General features: G+C 53.9%; 6 protein-coding genes across 6 annotated transcripts; 3 read left to right on the top strand and 3 right to left on the bottom strand.

Annotated features, from left to right (window-relative positions):
- Positions 1-749: 749 nt before the first annotated feature.
- Positions 750-2,104, top strand: BBA_04516 (amidohydrolase-like protein; the record flags this gene model as incomplete). The annotated part of the gene is made up of 3 exons (XM_008599613.1): positions 750-1,020; positions 1,071-1,214; positions 1,263-2,104. 3 exons carry the CDS (start codon positions 750-752, stop codon positions 2,102-2,104), a joined length of 1,257 nt encoding a protein of 418 aa, XP_008597835.1.
- Positions 2,105-2,456: 352 nt separating this feature from the next.
- On the top strand, positions 2,457-4,211 carry BBA_04515 (uncharacterized protein; the record flags this gene model as incomplete). The annotated part of the gene is made up of 1 exon (XM_008599612.1): positions 2,457-4,211. One exon carries the CDS (start codon positions 2,457-2,459, stop codon positions 4,209-4,211), a length of 1,755 nt encoding a protein of 584 aa, XP_008597834.1.
- Positions 4,212-4,520: 309 nt separating this feature from the next.
- On the bottom strand, positions 4,521-6,304 carry BBA_04514 (torulene oxygenase; the record flags this gene model as incomplete). The annotated part of the gene is made up of 2 exons (XM_008599611.1): positions 4,521-6,134; positions 6,185-6,304. The coding sequence occupies 2 exons, from the start codon at positions 6,302-6,304 to the stop codon at positions 4,521-4,523; spliced, it is 1,734 nt and encodes a 577-aa protein (XP_008597833.1).
- A 1,779-nt stretch (positions 6,305-8,083) lies between these two features.
- Positions 8,084-8,918, bottom strand: BBA_04513 (kinetochore protein fta4; the record flags this gene model as incomplete). Its single annotated transcript, XM_008599610.1, has 2 exons — positions 8,084-8,511; positions 8,597-8,918. The coding sequence occupies 2 exons, from the start codon at positions 8,916-8,918 to the stop codon at positions 8,084-8,086; spliced, it is 750 nt and encodes a 249-aa protein (XP_008597832.1).
- A 4,219-nt stretch (positions 8,919-13,137) lies between these two features.
- BBA_04512 (uncharacterized protein) lies at positions 13,138-14,101 on the top strand (the record flags this gene model as incomplete). The annotated part of the gene is made up of 2 exons (XM_008599609.1): positions 13,138-13,149; positions 13,211-14,101. 2 exons carry the CDS (start codon positions 13,138-13,140, stop codon positions 14,099-14,101), a joined length of 903 nt encoding a protein of 300 aa, XP_008597831.1.
- A 683-nt stretch (positions 14,102-14,784) lies between these two features.
- BBA_04511 (Cel3c-like protein) lies at positions 14,785-17,330 on the bottom strand (the record flags this gene model as incomplete). The annotated part of the gene is made up of 2 exons (XM_008599608.1): positions 14,785-17,213; positions 17,261-17,330. The coding sequence occupies 2 exons, from the start codon at positions 17,328-17,330 to the stop codon at positions 14,785-14,787; spliced, it is 2,499 nt and encodes an 832-aa protein (XP_008597830.1).
- Between the last annotated feature and the right edge of the window lie 3,227 nt (positions 17,331-20,557).

Below are 20,557 nucleotides of genomic sequence, written 5' to 3'. Positions count from 1 at the left end.
GCTTGGTACCTTGGTAGGTAGGTACCTAGGTTGGTAGGTAGGTACTTAAGGTGCTCCGTACTTTTCAGCAGGGGAAGGGGGGAGCTGACAGTTGCTGACACCCAACAAGGGCCATCTCAAGAAAAAACATGGAAAAAAAGAAAAGAAAGGATGAATCAATCAATCACAAAATAAGCATCGAACCATGTACATGGATTTCCATCAGATAAAATTCAACCTCATGTGCGCCGCTTCGTCATGCCTCTCTCCCTGGCTGTCCGGTGCACCTTGTCGTCTGCTTCAAATCGGCCGGGATCATCTGCCGGCAGATAATACGACTCGGTCATTATAAGAGCAGCCTGTTATAGGTGGATAGAACGTAAGGGGTATCCCATCAGTGCATGTAAATCAAATGATGTTGGACAATAGTACAATACCACCCAAACGGCATCCCCATAGGTCTATCCTGATGATGCCAATGTGGCTTGCGCCCGACCCAAGATGCAAGGCATTCAGTATTGTCTCCTTCCTAATGAAGAAAATGCGACAAACAAGGCCCCCAAGACCAATATTGATAACGGTGCATTTATTAATATTTGTACGTCACCCCGGACTAGGGTCCCCTGCGGCATCAAATCCCGTCACCTTTCCCGCCGTGATTGCCCGTGGAGGGCCCCCCCGCACGAGGACCCCTGCTGCCAACCGCTGCTCTCCGGAACAAACACTACCAACACGCAACAACGACACTCTCGTCCAGTTCCTTTCCAGAAATGCAGATTGACCGGGTACCAGAGGCGCTTGCCGACATTGACACGGCCGTCGAGGCCATCGGTGCCGACTTTTGGCCTGTCAACGAGCACATCCATGACAACCCCGAGCTCGCCTGGCACGAATTCATCGCTCACGACGCCCTCACGGCTTTCATGGAGACGCAGCCGGGATGGAAAGTCAAGAGATCTGTTTATGGCTTGAAGACTGCATGGATTGCAGAGTATGATAGTGGCGTCCCTGGCCCAGTCGTGTCATTCAATGCCGAATACGGTGTGTGCTACAGTAGCGATGCAAGCTTTATCAGCTAACTAAAGACCCAGACAGCTTGCCAGGAATCGGACACGCATGTGGCCACAACCTCATCGCAACGTCTTCGGTTGTCGGCGCCTCTGCGGCTGCCCAGATCGTTACGGCTAGGAAGCTGCCTGGCAAAATCGTCCTCTATGGCACACCCGCCGAAGAGAGTGCGTCGGTCTTGTGAAGCCACCCTCTACCTGTTCTGACGCTCACAGATGGCGGCGGCAAGGTCAAACTCCTTGAGGCCGGCGCCTACGAGGACTACAATGTCGATCTGAGCCTCATCTCGCACCCCAGTATCGGGCCCACGTCGGCGCGCCTGGGCACGACGGCCATTTCCACCTTCACGGTCGAGTATTTCGGCGTCGCCGCGCATGCCGCCGCGAACCCGTGGCTCGGCATCAACGCCCTCGACGCCCTTGTTCAGGGCTACAACAACTTTTCCATGCTGCGCCAGCAGACCGTCCCTGGCGAGATCATTCAAGGTTACATTTCCCACGGCGGCGACGCGACCAACATTATCCACAAGTACGCGGCCGGCGAGTTCACCGTGCGCGCCGATTCGGCGTCGCGGCTCAAGACGCTGCGCGCGCAGGTCGTCCGCTGCTTCGAAGCCGGCGCGCTCGCGACGGGCGCAAGGCTGCAGCTCACGCACCTCGGCGCCTACAAGGATAACCTCTCCAACGGGCCCATGGCCGATGCGTTTACGCGCTATTACAATGCGCTCGGCGGAAGCAAGGACGACACGATTGCGACTGACCCGGACAAGGACGCCGCCAACGGCAAGACGCAGGCCAGCACCGACCAGGGCGACGTCTCGTATGCCATGCCGTCCATCAGCCCCATATACCAGATCGAGGGCAGCCAGGGCCCGCACACGCCGGGCTTTGCAAAATCGGCGGGCACCAGGGCGGCGTATGCCCGCGCTCTGCGGGTGGCCAAGGGTCTCGCTGGCGTGGCTGTGGAGGCGCTCCGCGACCAACACTTCCTGGCCGACATCAAGAGCTCTTGGGAGCAGGATAGGAAGAAGTCCGCAGAAGCCGTGGCTTATAATTAGTAGGAAATTTCCTGGATCAAAGTTTCCAACTAAACTTCATTTATTAGTTGATTGAGCTAAGGAGCGTCACAAATCAATACTTCGGACTGTCGGACTACTATTGTTCGCTAATCCGCCCCGACACTTGTTAGTGGCGTTGGTGGCGGAGATGCGCGCCCAAGTCCGCTGGATCCGTTATTACAGTTGAGTAATCAATTTCAGAGAATTCTAATGAGTATTCATGATGCCGAAGATCTCTTTTCTCCTCTCTTCTTGTTCTTTGCATCTTGATGATTACGTGTGGACTGTGATATTCGCTCTCAAACCTCGTCATCGCCGGCAGAACCGCCGTCTCACCAAGTAAGGCCACCCAATGGCTGCCAACGGGTTGGCCGCTGACGGCTCCTCGGCGGCCACCGACGCCGACGCTTCCGCCGCCAACAACAACCACGACACCAACAGCACCCCCGACGCATCCCGCCAGCACAGCACCCTGCCGCCGCACTACAACTCCTTCCCGCGCTACCACCACACCATTCACCAACCCGGCCCTCCGCCCCATGCCAGCAGCAGCAGTAACAGCAGCAGCGGCAAGCAGATCCCGGCGGCGACAGCTCGGGTCCTCGGCCCGGACCTGCTGCGCGGGCTGCTCATGGCCTTCATGGCCATGGACCATCTCGGCATCGCGCTCCGTCCCTGGCCGCACGGCCTCGGCAACGGTCCGGAGCGGGACGGCGAGCCCGTCACGCGCTGGAACCGCCCCGCGGCGTACATTGTGCGGTCGCTGACGCACCTCTGCGCGCCGGGCTTTGCGCTGCTGCTCGGCATGGGCGTCGCGTATCTGGGGCGCGCCCGCCGTCACGGCAAAGGCTGGAGCGCACGCCGGCTTCTGCGGTACTTTGCGCTGCGCATGGCGGTGCTGACGCTCGTCATGATTGCGCAGAGCCTAGCCATGACGGCCGGCCAGGTCTGGTTTCTCAACATTGTGCTGTTTGCGCTGGCCGTCGACTACTTTCTCGCCGGCGCCGTCTGGCTCGCGCTCGACGAGACGGAGCGCAGGCTGACGGATCTCCTGACGAGGAAAATGCTGCTGCGGCGGCAACAACACGAAGAGCAGGACGCGGCGGCGGCGGTAGCGGCGGATAACGAGGCTGACGCCGAGCAGCAGCCGCTGCTGCTGTTAGCCGCACGGCAGCAGGGGGGCCCGCAGGTGAGCACCGCAGAGACCAAGGCGGCGCGGATATCCTGGCACGTGCATAATACGCTTCTCCTGTTGCTCAGCGTCGTGACCATTTTCTGGAACATTTGGCTGTCTAGAGATCAAGGCCAGTGCGCCGTCCCCGGGGCTTCAGACACGGCCCACGTCGTCGTCGTCGGCGCCCCCGGGGGCTGGCCCGAGTCCGAGCCCGACAGGTACTGGTGGCTGCATCTCTGGTTCTGGGAGACGAGCGCGCCGGGCGTCCTGTCGGCCTTTCCGCCGCTCGCGTGGCTCTCCTTTGCCCTCGTCGGCGTCCTCTACGGCCGCGCCATGACGATCCGCGACAACAACCACCCGCAACGCTCGACGCCCCGCCGCCTGCTCGGCCATTTGCTCGCCGGCCTCGTCTTTGCCGTCATCTTTGTGCTCACCCGTCTTTTGCACATTGGTAATCTCTCGGAGCACTGCCTGCAGACGCCCGAGAACCGGGCGCACCCGTCGCGGAACCAGTACCTCGCGTCGCCCGCCGCCTTCTTCTACACGGTCAAGTACCCGCCCGACGTGGCCTTTTGGGCGCTCACGCTCGCCGCCAATTTCTTCCTTCTCGCGGGCCTGGGCCGCATCCCGGCCGCCTTTGCCAAGCGGTGGCTCGTCGTCTTGCTCGACTTTGGCACCGCGTCGCTCTTCTTTTACGTGGTCCACATGCCCGTCGTGTTTCTCACGGGATGGGCCATGTGCGCCGTCTTTGGCCACGAGACGGACCAGGAGGAGGGACCGCCGGGGGTTTTCGTCTCGGTCAAGTCGATTGATAACGTGTTTGGGGTTTTCGCCGTGTGGACGCTCTGTATGCTCATTATGTGGCCGCTATGTCGGTGGTATGGGCGGTTCAAGTTTGGGAAGCCAGCGAATTCATTGTGGCGCATGTTCTAAACCATGAATGATGCAATGTCTTGTAACATAAAAAGTAATACATGCAACAGTATTGTGACTCATGCCTAACCGAACCTTGTAGTTCTATCCACGTTTCCGCGCAAATTACCCTGATTTTTTCTGATTTTTTTATTACTTTTCTGATTTTTTTCTGATTTCCCTGATATCGCCCGAGCCTCTGATTCTTCAAGGTCCCTCAGCCAACGTGGTCATGGCTGCGGCATGGCAGTTGAGCTACATCGCTTATATCTTGTAATAATGCCATGCATGGGAAGCAAAATATGGGACGCCATTTACGGTTGTCCCTTATCAGAATTGGCTCTGGTGCATTCCGTGAAAACCAAACCCAATGGGAAAGTCCGCCTCGGCTCTGCCCACCTCCTCAAGCGAATGGGCATCCAAGCACAACAGATACGATGTCTTGGATACGCCGTCCAACACCACACTCAACAGCACACCGTCATCTTCCTCTGTCGCTCCTGGTCTCTCCACAAATATGGGCTCGCCAGGAGTGTGTCCCTTGTCTCCACGCCAAATGAGGGCTTCACGTGTCTGCACGTCCGTCTTAACAAGGCAGTCCAGGAACGTGCTGATGCCGCGACTTGTAACGCTGTACACGTAGCGGTGTGGCTTGTGTACCATTCGTGAATTGATTATGGGCAGGTCACCAGCGTGCGGAGCTGGGATCGAGAGCACCTCCTCGCCGGCGGCAGTCCGAGCTTCTTCCTCAGTCTGTTGCATGCCGTCACGCGGCAGGCGGAAACGGTACCGCACCAGACGTATATGGCCCTTTTTGTAACGTTCGTCGGTAAAGAAGAACTTTTTGGCCGCATCATCTCGATCCATGACAATGTCATAAGAAAGAATCTTGAGAATATCTGTGTTGTCATAGCGGACATACTCGAACGAGAGATCTGTACGCATCTCATTGTTCTCATCCAAAATTGTCTCCTCGAATGCATTGATTGAATGGAAAAAGAAGGATGCTGGTGTAGAAAACCGGGCCACCACGCCACGATCTCCTGTGCGATCAACTATGAGCCAACGGCAGGGGGTGCTGTCGTCAAACGGTGTTATCGCCCCAAGTACACTCTGTTCCCAGAGAATCTTGGCACCTTTCCACCCGAGATGGGTAGTTGGGACGCACAGTACCATGTAATTTGGTGTCAGGAAGAAGCTGTGTATGTAGGCTGGAGCGAGGCTGGGCTCCGACACCGTAGCGAAGATTTCTGTTTTGCCTGTCGCGGCACGGACGCGGAAAAAGCGGTAAGTCGCAAACCGGCCAAACTCGAGGTTGTAGTTGTACAAATCGCCGTTTTCGGGATCCCGCTGCGCGTGCGCGCATGAGAGCGGGCCCTTGAGATCCGGATGCAGGCTTGACTGATCGGTAAAGCCCAGCGGCTCAAGTGTTTGCGGATCGATTTTTTGTAAGCCAGCTGTATCGGTACTGATGTACAGATTATCCAGGCCGGGGCGGTGGCCAGTCTGGTCTGTATGTTTGCGGTCCTTGTCAATGCCAGGGAAATTTGGGAGCAGCACAACATTGTTGTTGTATTGATCACGAGGAGCAAACATGCCCATGGCCTTTGCGAAAATACCCATGCATGGATCAGCACGTTGGCCGAACGAGGCACCACCTCGCTTGCCCGTTTCTTTGATGTGCTGTTCCAGTCGCTTAGACTGTCGCCGAGAAGAGTACATTACTGATGTCTTGCCGCCCGGTGTGCTTGACGGCACAATGTCAAACTTGTGACTGTGAGCGAGACCATCGAACCAGTGAGTGATGTTGTGAGTGCCATTGGAGTTGGTTTCGACAGAACTCTGGCCGGGCCCGGTGCGGTACAGAGCGCCAGCGGCCCAATCTGGAATGGAGCCTTTCAAGTTGAGCGCAATGGGACCGCGGTGCTCTTCAAGCCCTTCAAACTACAGGGACCGCGTTAGTTGACTGGAAGACATGGCGTACTAAAACTTACTCCAGCTTCATTGGGCCATTCTTTCCAGCTTTCCTGAAGTCTGTAGTTTTGAATGTCGGCGGCGTCTTCGCCTTCGTCGGCAGCTTTGCGCAATATAACTCCTGGGTCGTTGAGAGCCATGTTGAAGCTAGTTTCTTGACTCGAAATGCAATCGAGGTGCTGACTAGATGCAGAAGCTAGCGTAAACAAACCTTGACCTGAAGCTGTTCTGAAATGTAGGTGACGAGCTAGTAACAGGCGATGCCGAGGTAGACGCCTAATAAGCTGTATGAGGATGTACAGGAGCCAATTTAGGACACGATAGAAAAGGCTAAATAGTGCTTCTATAAACAATTCGACCCGAGCTCACACAGAAATACAAAAATAGTACCGTGCAACGCCAATTGGTCAAGATGCGATATTCGTGGCGTCTCCAAGACCGGGCACGAGTTTGTCGGCCTTGACAGCCAGCATGCAGCAACAGCAGACGGAGGTGGGTTAGCGAGGGATTGACGGGATTGGCAGGTGAAATGTGTAGCCAATAATCGTGTGCGATGGGAAGAAAGATGCCGAGAAGCGCACGGCGGGTAATACAATAAGGACGCAGCTGACAAGGGCTTTGGCGAAATGATTGGGGCGTACAGAAGTCGGAGAGGCGAGATGGCCGGATCAACGGGTATATATATATATTAATCGTGTAGATCTTGTACCAGAAATAATTATTGGCGAGAGACAGGGATTGAAGAATCCAAAGACGAGCCAGATATCTGGCAGACTCGATTGTGCGTCCCGCTGTTCCCTTGGCTCAAAGCGAGTGAGTGATAGAGCCAATGTGTCGGAGTGTTGGCGATGGACCACGAATGGCGGGCCAGCGTAAGCGAAAGGGTCAGCATAAACCTTGATAAGCCTCGGCCGGATTGAGGTCAGTTCCAAGCTACTAAATACGCAAGATGGTCTTGTAACTAGCGTGGCCAAGCAGACCGGTCACGCTCAAAGGAAATGTTGCCTTGTGGTGATGCAGTCGTGTCTTTGACTTGCTTAAGAAGTTAGCTGATGGTTGCTCCCACCATGCTGCATGACATGTCAGGCCACACCTCGATAAATTTTGAGCGCAGACAAATGTGACTAACGACGTAAATCTGCGTCTAATACACCGATTTTTATTGCTTGTATTCAGGTCGGCAGGCTTGCAATCGACGGATGGCTAGAGAGGTGTTGATGCAACTTTGGCCGGTGAACGGACATTGCAGTCCTTGACAATGTAGTTGATGCTCGCCCGAGCGCGCGCGCAAACAGCCTGAATTGAGCGGATGTTTTGAGAACGGAAATCAAATAAAGAGAAAAAGATGAATGGAAAGCAAAGCACTTGCTTATATCTGCCCCAAGCGGTGAACATTGCGTCCTTGACCCTTTCTTTCAAAATGCTTGGCTCATGCACAGCGCGCGCGATGCTCATTGGAGGACGAGAACTGCCGACGAATGGACTCGCTAATCCTCTCCAAAACAGTTCAAGCGTCTTTTTTGTTGAGCACCCCAACCCCAGTCTGCATATATCACAGAGATGGACGGCCGATTTGATAGACGTAATGTGCATTTGAATTGCCGGCGCAGTATGCGTCGCGGCAGTCTGAACCCAACGTCGGCCCATATGAGCAGAGTTGCATCATCACAGTGACACCGCATAGGTATTGCGCATAGCACAAACTGTCAGCAGTTTCAGCCATGGCAAAAGCGCGTGATTTTCTTTTCTTTTCTTTTTTTTTTTTTTGAGGCGGTCGGCATCTTTCTGCAGCGGACCGTTCACCAGAGAGGTTGGAAGCCTGCCATTATCTAGTCACGGCAGCAGGTCGTTGTAGAGCGCTTCGTCGGATGTAATTTGACGTCACGTCAAATGTATGGTGATGTTTGCCGTTGTTGTCCTCAGCTTGGAAACACCTTTGAGTTGGCGAGAAAGTCGTCTACTGCCCTCTTTCTCGACGTGCGCAGCTCGTCCACATTGACCAAGTCTCGCGAGCGCGAACCGGCGCTGGCATCTCGAAAGCTGTCGACGCCGTTGGCTACGCGATCGAGCAGGCCGCGCATCTTTTCCAGCTCCCTTTCCACGGCCCCGTTGCGGGTGACCAGGTTTTCTTGTACGCCCTTGCCCGACTCTGAGGTGCGCAGCGGTTCAATGGCGGATTGCAGCCGGCGGAGCTTTTCCATACGGAGCTGAAGCTGTTGCCGCTCCATGCTCAGCTGGGCAAGACGGGCGACGGACCGTAAGTAAGCTTGCGCATCTTCAGGCTTGGCCGCCGCTTCTCTTTCCAACGGCCAAGAAGCCGGGAGTGAATCAATAGTTTCATCGTTGGCTATTCGTAGCGAAGAAAAAAAAGGAAGAAGAAGAAAAGAATCAGCGCAAGCGAGCAGTGGAGGAAGTGTTTGCGTGAGACTCACTCAGATCTACCTCTTTTCCAATGCTTGCGTCTTCGTTTGCGCCCCCTTGTCGACGATCAGTTTGCCCAATATAAATGGCACTGATACGCTCCGCCAGATCTCGGCTGGCTTGAGGCGCATATGCACGATGGCAATGCTCCTCGATGATGCGGTTAAATTCGAAGACGACATCGTCGACGACTCGTTTTCGAATGGGCGTGTTGGACGCGTCGTTTGTGGCGCGCCAGGCGCGAGACGGCGCAACAGGCTGCGATAGCAGTGTAGTCTGCGCTGCGATGAAGGCCTGCTTCCGGGCGGGAATAGTCGGTGTTGGAGTGTCCATGGTGATAGAAGCGGCGATGTAGACTCCGATGTCGTGAAGATGGCGGTTGCGCGTTCATCGGGGCGCCACGCCTGTATACCTAGAAGCCTACCAGCGTCCTCGTTACCCTTAGGTACCTTATGCCCGTAATATCGGCAGCGCGAGAAGCAGTCACCACAAGCCGACAAGGGGCAAAGGATTTCTTTTTCTCTTTGGTTATTTTATTTATTTCTATAAAGCTCGATTCTTTTTCTTTTTCTTCGTCAATTTTTGAGCCTGTGTCCGGATTTCTGCAATGATACATGCATTCACCACACAAACGTGTCGACCAGCTGCTAGGTATTGCGGGGACAATTAGCCCACAATTAGCACACTCGAGTACTGCTGTTTTTCAATTTATTATTCGTAGCAAATATTTCCTGAGTTGAGTCAAGATACTATCAAAGTGCGCATCTCGCATCTTGTGGACACGTGATGCCCATGTTCTTTTGTCCCCCCCCTGACAGACAGGCTGTGGCATGTGATTTTCCGTTGGCATTCATCTCGTCACCAGATGACTGTTATCGGAGGGGCCTCTTTCGACTGAGTAATATGTACCAGTAATTAAAGTACCCGCATTCTGCACTGCATCTTTCTCCATTGACCCTCATCATTCGAGTGCTGCCTGTTCCTTGTCAGCTTACGTTGAACCGTTCGACTACCAGTAGAATATACATGCAATAGAGACCCTGTGACCGTCGCTTCACGTCCTCATTCACGTTAGTCATGACTGGCAATGTTTCATATTGATTCTGCTCATCATCAGTGGGACTTGCTGCATCGATTCCCACGCATTACTACGCCGACTGAGGCTGAGAGGATGCAGATTGCAGAATACCGAGACCGACCGAAGCCAGGTGGCGAGTGTTTGGAATTGCAGACAATTACCCTCTTATTCCCTCTTCCCCGCATGATTGGCTCGAAAGTGCCAAGAGCCTGGTCAGGCTACCACGGGGATCCGGCCGTATCGCCAGTCGTCACCTCGGCCGGCCTTGCAGCAGCGACCAAAACCGGGGTCTGCATGCAGCTTGAGTAAGTGGTGCTCTACGGTCTGAGGCAAGTGAGGGTCGAGCGGGACCGTAGCAAAGCTCCACCACTAGAAGAAGGAAATGAGGCTGATTTAACGCCACTTTCGACGTGTTCTCGAGACAAGAGCTCCTCAATGTGGACACCAATGAGAGCAACAATTAATTCAAACAAGAGACCAAGTCGCCTTTGACGACCGAAGCCTGTCAGCGCTGGAGTGGGAGTTGGAACTGTTTTACACCTCCTCGGCCGATGGAGCGCGCGGTCGGCAACGCTAGAATCGGGACGACCCGTCCAGTAACGCAAAGGCAAACGGTAAGGTGGCTGTCGACAACAAACCGTCATTTCATGTACGGAGAGGTGCAAACTTGTTATGCGCGCCTCCTCGATCCTTTCGTCTTTCGTACAGACGTAGGCCCGGACAGGGCACTAATGAGACTTGGCTTTGCATCTCGTTTGTAGGCTGGCGGGGCGTTACTTGTTACTCCGTAAAATGTCGGCTTATCGTCTACCAAGGGTTAACAAGTACTTATTTTGCTGAGGAGTGCCTAGTTTTTGAAAAAAAGCCGTCGACTCTTCACCGTAATCTGTACGCTAAGCTACATCATATTATCCTCTTTCTTAGAGATCGACTCACCTTGCATCCAGGCATACTGATAGTACTGCTGAAAGGCGGTGCCAGTAATTACGGAATACGGATACTTGATGAATGTATAAGAAGCCTTCGAACGGTCTCGATTCCTTAGCATGCCTAGGCCTTACTTTATCGAAGCAATCTGATCTGTCACCCTCCTACAGCCAGCCAGCCCCGAGAGAACGACTTCAGAAGATCACGAGGGATGGCTAGTGTCCTGCTCGCACGGCCAATTGCGCAGAGATTCGTCACTGATCAGCAAGCCACGCGTGGCGCATCATTTATTGCGCCCGTCAAGAAAGACCCTGGCGCTGCTGCCATGCATTAAGCTTTGGAGGGATGACCAGAGAGTCTCGCTCTATTGTCTCCTCAGAGTTTCCTAAAGCAGTCCCACGAGGCCTCTTGGACGGTGCGAATCGATTGTGTTTCGGATAGCCTATTCTTATTCTTTGCCATTGTTGTGTTACATTGCAATGTCCGCAGCATCTGGCCATGATGTTTGTTCTGGGGCTTGTTCCAAGGCTTTGTCCATTGCCGGAATTGTCGGCCAAACAGTGCAGGAAACCTGCTCTCGCTCTCAGCTCAGCCAGTCAAGAACCAACAGCCATCCATCATCAACTTTCACACGAATCAAGCACGACGAGCAAGGACGAACTACAAGCTCTAACAGCGTAACCCACCAACAACAGACGAAACGAATTACACTTTTTTTCTTCTTTTTGTAGCATTACCTGGATCATGATTAGGGATAGGGATTCGCGGCTAGGATCTGGGTTAGTGGGTTACATTGTCACTGATTGTCAGTGGTACATTATTAGGCATCTCCGTCGGCGGCGGCCCACTACTCCTGCGAAGCAAGCCGACAATCAACAATGCTAATCCTGGCTGAAATCACCCCGTTCAAGGTCCACCGAACCAAGACGCTGTGTACAAATATCCGAAAGGCAATTTTCTGTCAGCACTACGGATTACTGGTCGTGGGCTAGCTCGGGATTCCCCCATTTGGCGCAATCAAACATCAGGGGTTGCAGGGCTACAGGGCTAGACAAGTTTTCTTGCCGTTTTTTTACGGGAGTACCGAGTATTTAGGCCGATTTCTTTTCCGAGTTCTCGCTTCGAGGCTTACTTGATTGAGGTCGGTCACCAACCAGGCTGTCAGCATTTTGTTTGCCAACTTGCTAGTACTTGGCAGGCGCGTTCTCTGCCTCGAATGCCGCCACCACTACGAAGAAAATACCTATCAACTCTCCGCAATGCAAAAGTGTCATGTGGTTTGGTTCTGGATATTTGGGAATCTATCAACCTTGCACGCACATCTTTATGTATTATCCAAAGGTGGTGCCAATGACGCCCAGTACAAGTAAGCCGAAAAGGGTGGAGGCGTGCTTACTCCACTGTATTACAGGGACCAAAACGTCAGTAACGCCACCAAGTTGCGACTTCGCCTCAAGGAGTGACAATTCTGGATTTTGCCATACAAAGCACGACTGGGCTGACTACGGTCATCGTCCGACGACCGTTTTGGCTCCAGGAGAATCTAGAGCAACTTCACCAAACCCCTTCGTTGCCCGTCAAGCCCGTCACCGTGTCCCGCCCCCCACGCTCTGCTCACCTGTGAATTTAGCCCCGATGCAGCCACACAACTTGGGATCGGGATGCGAGAGAGTGTGGCGTAATAGACGTCTATTTGAAATTGGTTTCCGTGTGTTCCGGACGTAAGCATGACCTGTTGCATGCTGGCTTGCCTGTTTCCTGGCGATACCGAAGGATCATGGTAGAGAAGCATGTGAGAATGATTCCATGGAAAGTCTAGAAAGAGCTGATGCGCTCGGCTGTAAACATGTGGCAATACAATGGCCGTTGCCTGTCTCACAACGTTGCTTAACATTACTGGTCGACAAGCGGTGATGGAGGAGTGTAAGCGGGCGCATGGGAGACGCACGGCACGCGGGCGTTACCATGAAGCTGACGACCCTTGAACCTCGACGGTCTCCATGCCTCTCTTAGAAGCTTACCGACGCGGAATCAATAGTCACAACTGCTGTCATGTTGGCTTGCTTCTTGTTGCCCTTTGCAGCAATCCTCCTCGTGCCATTAGACCTTTGTAGCAATCCTCATCAAGGAGGGTTTCCTTTTTTTTTTTTCTTTTTGCTGCGACACCCAAAACTACATGCTTCTTCTCGAAATTCCTCGACCTTAGCGAGACATGCTCCACAGAGCACGGACTTTGCGTCAGCATTCTCGTCACATTGCTCGGCGCCACCCCGTTTTAGCCTCATCCTCTTAATTCGGGATGTCACTGATTAGTGGACCACAGATTCCGCTAACTATAGATTCTTCAAGAAAAGCTGAGACTAGCTCAATCTTCGGACCCGCGCTTACTCGTGATAAATACCCCCAGCTCGTCCTGAACCTGTATTCATTCCTCTTCCTGAGGATATCAACAGACTCCATCATCATAGAGCGAGCAACTATACAAGAATTCCCCCAAGAGCCAGATCCCTTGCGGACTCGGTCGCTTCATTTTTCTTCGGCAAGTACATGTACATAATGGTAAGTTTGACATGTTTGTGTATCCCCCCGTTGAGGAAACCTGTAATTAAATCATCATTAGCATCAAAACATAGTGCGTCTAGTCGGCGTCGCCGCCGCTATACTTGCTGCTGCCAATGCCACCGCTTCCCCCGTGCTTTGCGGCGCCATTGACGCGGTGTGGCAGGAGCAAGCTGCCGTGGTGGGCAACTACCCCGAGTGCGCGTCCTACTATGACAGCTCCAATCTGGACCAGACTGTCGACCTCGACTCTGAACACCCGCACATGGCCCGATTCAATGCCTGCAAACGCTACAGTGCCACCACCTGGGCATGCCCTACCATTGACGAGCAGGAGGGTGCCGAATCTGAGCAAACTGAGCAAGGAAACCACGACTCTCTGACGGCTAGGCGCTTTCGCAAACGCGCTGTATGGACGATTTCTGACATTGAAAGGCGCGCGGTCATCAATAACAGTGAATCTGAGCAAGCTGACGAGACCAACCGCGATTCTACAAAGGCTGGAAGACTTTGCAGACGGACCTTTACCAACGCTCATTGGGGTTGCCCTGGCGCTGGCAAGCGTGAGGAGGTCCAAGGCACCAAAGTCCAAAATGGCAACTGGCCTCCTCACAAGCGCGAGGTCCTCGCGGCCTCCAATGTCGATGCCAAGGTGGGCTCTGGGCTCGCTGTGGCTGCAAAACCGCCCGGCAACTGGCCACCGCATATACCCGAGGGCCTTGGGCTCGACATGGCTTCAAAGCCTCCCGGCAACTGGCCTCCTCATAAGCGCGAGGCCCCCGCGGCTTCCAATACCGATGTCAAGGTGGACACTGGCATCAATGTGGCGGCTTCAAAATCTCCTGGCAACTGGCCGCCGCATACGCGCGAGGGCCTTGGGCTCGATGTGGCTTCAAAACCTCCTGGCAACTGGCCGCCGCACAAGCGTCGAGACGCCGCGGACGAGGAGTAAGCCAAGGCAGAAGCGAATGTACGTGGGCGATGCCCATGCTACAGGGAAAGCCGGACACGAGAGTAGGCTGGTCCTTTTACCCCCCTCATGACATCTGGCGTGTAAAGTATAGTACATGTCCATCTTCCTTGTATATGTGTTTATATGAAAACCATCTTTGGCTCTTGAATGTTTTTAGCCTAGAATTAGATATTATGTTGATGACGATGTTTATGAATATTAATAGTTTTACTTGGACAATCTAGAATATATGCAGTTCAATACCTACAGTTCATCTTCGGTCCATAAGTTGGCCTTCAAAACGTGCAGCCAAAGATGAGGCACGTAGTATCAGGAATCCTCCCCTTGCAGCCTCGATTCTTGATACTTTTGCCTGATTCGTGCATGGTGTACTGTGCGATTGGCTCACGCCAGGCTGGTGTGCCCGATTCGGTGGGTTGTAGCACAGGTGATATGTAGTCTCCCGATGCGGGACCTAGGCTGCAGGGCTGGCGTTGCACTGCATTGCGTCGGCCCCCATCTCGAGGCCATGGCGCTGCATGTGAATGGTCGACATATGGAAGGCCAAGTTCAATGCAAAATATTGCTATATGCAGCTGAAAATATAGACAAAGAAGCGCCATTATCTTCCGAATATTTCAACTCTGACCAACATCATTCTCGTCTACATGCATCAGGTCAGTCTAAATGCCGGACCACCAATAAGTCTCGGGCACGGTAATTGCCGCCCGCAGCGTCTTGTCCGTCACGGCGCTGCTGTCGCTAATGGTGACATCGTAGTCACCCGCCTCGACGCACCACTGCTCGCGCTCCTCGTCAAAGTACGCCGCCGCATACTTTTCAAGCTCGCTGATGGTGACTGTCCGGGATGCGCCCGCCTCGAGCTCGACCTTTGCGAAGCCGCGCAGCTCCTTGACGGGCCGGTTAATGCGCGCAGGCTGCTTGGGTTGAATGTACATTTGCGCAACGGCAGCGCCCTCGCGTTGGCCCGTGTTGGTGATGCGGACGGTGGCGCTGATTTTGCCGCTGGCAACGACGACGGAGAGGTCGGAAAAGCTAAACGTTGTGTAAGAGAGGCCGTGGCCAAAGGGAAAGTTGACCTCGCGTTCTGCAAACTCGTAGTAGCGGTAGCCAATGTAGACGTCCTCGCCGTAGAGCGTGCGGCCGGCTTCGGTGCGAAAGTTGAGAAAGGCGGGGGTGTCTTGAAGACGCTTGGGGAAGCTGAGCGACAACTTGCCCGAGGGGTTCGAGTCGCCAAAGATGGTGTCGGCGATGCAGTTGCCTGTTTCGTTACCGCCGTACCAGGCCTGCAGGACGGCCTTGGTCTGCGAGAGCCAGGGCATCTCCTCGGGCGTGCCCGTCTGCATGACTACGACGATGGTGGGGTTGGCGGCCGCGACCTCGGCAATGAGCTGGTCGAGGACGCCGGGCAGCTTCATCGAGGCACGGTCGGCACCCTCCGTCTCCCAGTCGGCGTTGAGACCTGCGCAGATGATGACTTGATCGTGCTCCCTGGCGAGCTGCACGGCCTTTTGGATCTCCCGCTGGTCGTCGATGACCTTGCAGCCGCCGACGCGTAGGGAGCCGTGGCCGGGTACGTAGGCATCGCCTTTGAGAGTGTATGTGGGGGCGGAGCCGAACTCGATGCGGAAATGGTAGGTTTCCCCCCTTTTCATCTCGACGCGGCCGCGCTCTTCGCGGGTCGAGGCACCAAAAAATGCATTGCCGGCGACTTGCTTTGTAGCGTTGTCGACAATCAGCTGGCCGTTGACGAATGCCTTGGCCGTGCCACAAACAACGACACCAATCTCATATGTGCAGTCCTCATCGGCAACTAAAGAGCCTTCCATATCGGCGTACCACACATTGTTGACTTTGGGGTTGCTGTAGTCGACCAAATGCATCTCGGTCTTTATGAATTGGAGCTCGTCAATTACCTTGCGATGAGCATCACCGTGAGCCTCGTTGAAGACCCGCCAACGGATGCCAGGCTTGCCGTCAGGGTCTGTGAGTTGGTTTCCCAGGATGGGCAAGAAGCAGTGGGTATAGGCCCCGACAGTAAAGATAGGCTGGCTGCCGAGCTTCTCACTGATGCCGTCAAATGGAGTAACAGCATAATAGGCACGAAGAGCAGCAGAGCCACCGCCATGGTAAGTGGCCTCCTTGGCGTTGGGTCCAAGTACCAGCGTCTTTTTCTCCTTGGAAAAAGGCAGAATATTGTCGTCGTTTTTGAGCAGGACAATACTTTCATTGCCAATTTTTCGGAGCAAGGCAGCCGTTTCGGGGGTGTCAAGCGTTGATTCGGGGCCGTTCTCTTGGATTGGTAGAGACGATACTTTCTTGACGAGATTGAGCACTTGGCGCACGCGATTGTCGATGTGGTGAATGAATGGCTTGCCTGTTGAGACGTTGAACTGGAGAGCTTCACCGCGGAAGCGCGAAGGACCTGGCATTTCGAGATCAAGACCAGCCTTGATGGCATCATTTGTGCTATACGTGCCATACCAGTCACTCATGATAAGACCGTCCCAGCCCCATTCCTTGCGCAGCATACCATCTAGATACTTAACATTCTCGCTGCAAAACGTGCCATTGATGCCATTGTAAGCAGTCATGAAGGCACCGGGGCGGGCATCGCGAACAGCAATCTGAAAGGGCATAGCGTAAATTTCGCGGAGAGCCCGCTCAGTGACTATGCTCTGGACACCCATACGCTTGTCCTCTTGATCATTGCAGAGGAAGTGCTTGATGGTAGCGACGACACCAGTGCTCTGAATACCGCGGACCAGTGCCGCGGCGCCGAGACCACTCAAGAATGGGTCTTCACCGATAGACTCGAAGCCACGGCCGCCTAGAGGCGATCGCTGCATGTTGATTGTCGGACCGAGAATCAAGTGGGCGCTCTTGGCAATGGCCTCGTCTCCCATGGTCTTGCCAGCCTGTTCGAGAAGCTCTTGATTGAAGGTCGAGCCAAGGGCAGTCCCACAAGGAAAGCAAGCTGCGGGAACGCCGTTGAAGAATCTCGTGCCCCGGACGCCGTTGGGGCCATCGGACATGCGAATGGAGGGGATTCCATACTTGGGTAGAGCCTTGGTGTGCCAGAAGTCAATGCCTAATTTGCTCAGTACAGGCTAGCGATGATGGGCGCCAACGGCATACCAGAGAGCAACTCAACCTTTTCGCTAAGAGTCAGCTTCTTGAGCATCGCATCTACGTCAAGATTGGCCATTGCGGGCAGGGTCGAATCGCCTTGCTTGGACCAGTCTTCAGGTTTCGGAAAAGAAAAACAAAATTCGGAGCAGTTTTCTCGATAACGACATAGGGATTAGAGAGACGAAAGGCAAGGTAGCTTGGTGCCGAAGCTTAGTAGCGTCACCGGCATCGCGGGGCTAGAGTCTGAGATGGCATCAGAAGAAATCGGGATTCCCATCTTTGGAGCATGGCCAATCAGCCTGCAGGTCCAATTAAGATCCATCCGATGCAAAATTGCCACCAATAAAATGGCAGCAGAGAAGCACCAACTCTGAAGTGGGCAAAGAACGCGAGCAACTCTCTCTCGCGATTTGGTGATGTGAATGGTGAATTGAGAGCTGTGGGTCACGATAAGCGGGGATCTACCTATCTAGCAGAGATCGCCCGCAGTTCGGGATAAGTGTAAAGCCGCTGCCGACGAGCCATTTCAGCGCCGACACTGTCGCATCTTCGGGACGAATTCCCGCTGATGCAGCAGATTCTATTTGCGGCGCAATCATAGATCGACACTATCGCATGTTCGGGACGAAATGCCGCCGATGGCTGCAGCAGGCTCTCTCGTGCAATCGAAGATGGCCGAGACTGCCCGCTCTAGGCTCGAGCTCGGGATGAGGGAGGCCGAGTGTTGGCGCCGTGTCCGTCAAGGTGTCTGAAAAAAGTGCTGATTCGAGACTCACAAAAAGACATGTCCACACCAAGCTGGTATCTGATGCCGCTGCGCGAGGCTGCTCCGCGATGTGTGCGTGGCCTACCATGATCGCAGCCGCCCTCGATGACGCAGATCATGACAGAACAGCCACCATGCCTGGTCTCCGCCGACTAATCTCCTACACAACCTCCAACACTAACACGGCTACAGCTCGCCGGCCCGGTCACCCAAGTTTTACCTGGTGCGCATACGGCCAGACCTTGACCCATCAAGCTCGCTCAAAACAACACCGCTAGATGTCAGTAGTTGTGGTGATGCGGCGTAATAGCAGACCGGAGCTTGTAGAGTCGCCAGAGCAAGCGTCCGCAGTACGAAACAAACTGATTCTTGTCCTGCGCATCAGACTGACCATCCTGACATCTACCGAACCACCTATCGGCAAGCTGCTTTATGGTCAAAGATTTCCATGCTAGCCAATGTATACCCCCTCACACAGTAGTGCAGTTGCATCATGCCGATCAGCACTTATATCGCCCGGTCACTTGTCTAGTGCGGCCGACTCGGTCCGCGAAAAGCAATACTTTTTGCACTGTTTGGTACCTTTTCTGTAATAAACAACCTGACCTGCATTAGTGTGGTCCCTTGGGCGCTCTTTAATCATGTGCGCCATTCTCGTAGTGTATATTGGTCTGGACCGAACCAGTCTCTGGTTGTCAAGCAAATCTGCCAAACAATCCCGTGGCCTTTTTCTCACACACACTTGCATCGGAATTCTTCATTTAAGCATACTTGCCATCCAGGAGACTGTCATAAGGGCGGCGGCCCGGGCCGCGCGAACAAGATAGTTGCTGAGCAGGTTCTTGTCGAGCTGAGCTGCCATCTCCCAACACTCAGAACTCACCGCTAGTTAGGAACAGAGACAGTCTCTGTGAGACGAATTATGCCCTGGTTTTGGATGTGAGTTATGCTCATTAGGTTTTATAAGAAGTATTTTTGTGTACGAAAATATGATGTGGAAATTGAGGGACTTGAGCTATTACCCGTGGCAGCGACGGATATCAGTATCAGTATAATTGGCTAATGATCATTGCTAGAATATATTATAGCGCAGAGTAGATGAGTTTGATGTGAGCCAGTTTTGTGGTGCAGACGGTTTTTTTTCTCCTTCAAGTCTGCGGGCAGCTTATTGCGTGAGCTTACTCCATCATCATTCACCTTGGCCGTGGTCAGATAAACCAGCTCACCACCATCGTTTGGGTATCGGTTTGCCCAATAGTAGGTTTGATTGTACTACACCCACACTGATACGCCCTACCCTATATACTCAGGATTTCACTTCCTCGCAGCCCACGCGTTGCGCGCATCCACAAACAGTCACGGCAGGAAGCGTGCCCGTAGCATCGTACCGCAATCTCCTCCCCACGCGCTCGGCGCCGCCCGAAAAAAACCGACAACTAAAACTACACGCCTCACAGAGCCCACCATATTTCCCATTTCTTCTGCCCGTCGCCGACGGGTAGGCGTGCGGCACTGCCGGGGTGGGCAATCGCGACCGCCGGCCCGGGACGAATACGGCCGGAAAACAGCCGCGCGGGCAGACGATGAAGAAAAAGAAAACCAAAAAAAGCTGGTCTAATATACCTTGCCACCGCGGTTGAGGGGAATAAAGGGTGGCAAGGCCGTCGGAAGTCGCTGCCAAGAAGCCGTCGGGACCATACCATGTTCAAGAGTGTCTCAGAGGCAGGGACTTTGCTCGGCAAAGACCAAAGTTTGCCGGTGCCGAAAATGGCAGAGCTTGGATACATCATATAGATAGGGGAATGTGTCCTGGAGGTGATGTCCGCGGCAGATGTTTTCCGGAGATGCTCGCTGATATAGGGCAGGGTAGGCTGATTCTAGACCATGAACACAAACGAAAATGCGGCAGTGGAATCACCGGGCGTTAATTTTAGCCTCTCTTTTTCTTTTTACCCCCGCCAAGACGGTGGCAACAGGCTTCAACTGTCTCGGTTCATCTTTCCTCAGTCATCTACCGGCATAATAAGTTGCATTTGTCTGCAGCGGCACGCACGTGCAGATGGCTCTGCATGTAACTTGCCCGCTGAATCAAGGCTGGCTCTTGGCATCGCCGTGTTACCTTTGTTTCGCCTGAGGGTGATACATATCCTGGAGAGTGTAACCTGCGGCATTCATATCCTGGAGATGGGCTGTGGATACGAATGGGTGGACAGATGCAGGCCGGGCGTGGCGTGATGTCGGCCCGTTTGAGCGACGCTTGGATATAAGCAAGGCCGTTGTGATAATTCCGAGCGATCAAAAAGATTACAAAGAATTCAGTCATCGAGGTTATTTGCAGTATTGGTCTCGGCAGGGCTGCCGGCTCGGGCGCAAGCTTGCGCGGCGGCGGTTAACGGCAAATGTATCGCCAATTCCGAGAGCCGGGCTCCGGGTCTCCTCGAGCTTATTTTCCCAGACTCGGAGACAAAGCTTAAAAAAAGCTGTAATTTTTTCAAGGGCCGTACAAGCCGTCGAAAAGCGACGTCTGCATATCGCAC

The sequence above is a fragment of the Beauveria bassiana genome, assembly GCF_000280675.1.
Source record: "Beauveria bassiana ARSEF 2860 unplaced genomic scaffold BBA_S00010, whole genome shotgun sequence".
Taxonomy (NCBI): Eukaryota; Fungi; Ascomycota; class Sordariomycetes; order Hypocreales; family Cordycipitaceae; genus Beauveria; species Beauveria bassiana.
This window is presented reverse-complemented; position numbering and strand designations above follow the sequence as displayed.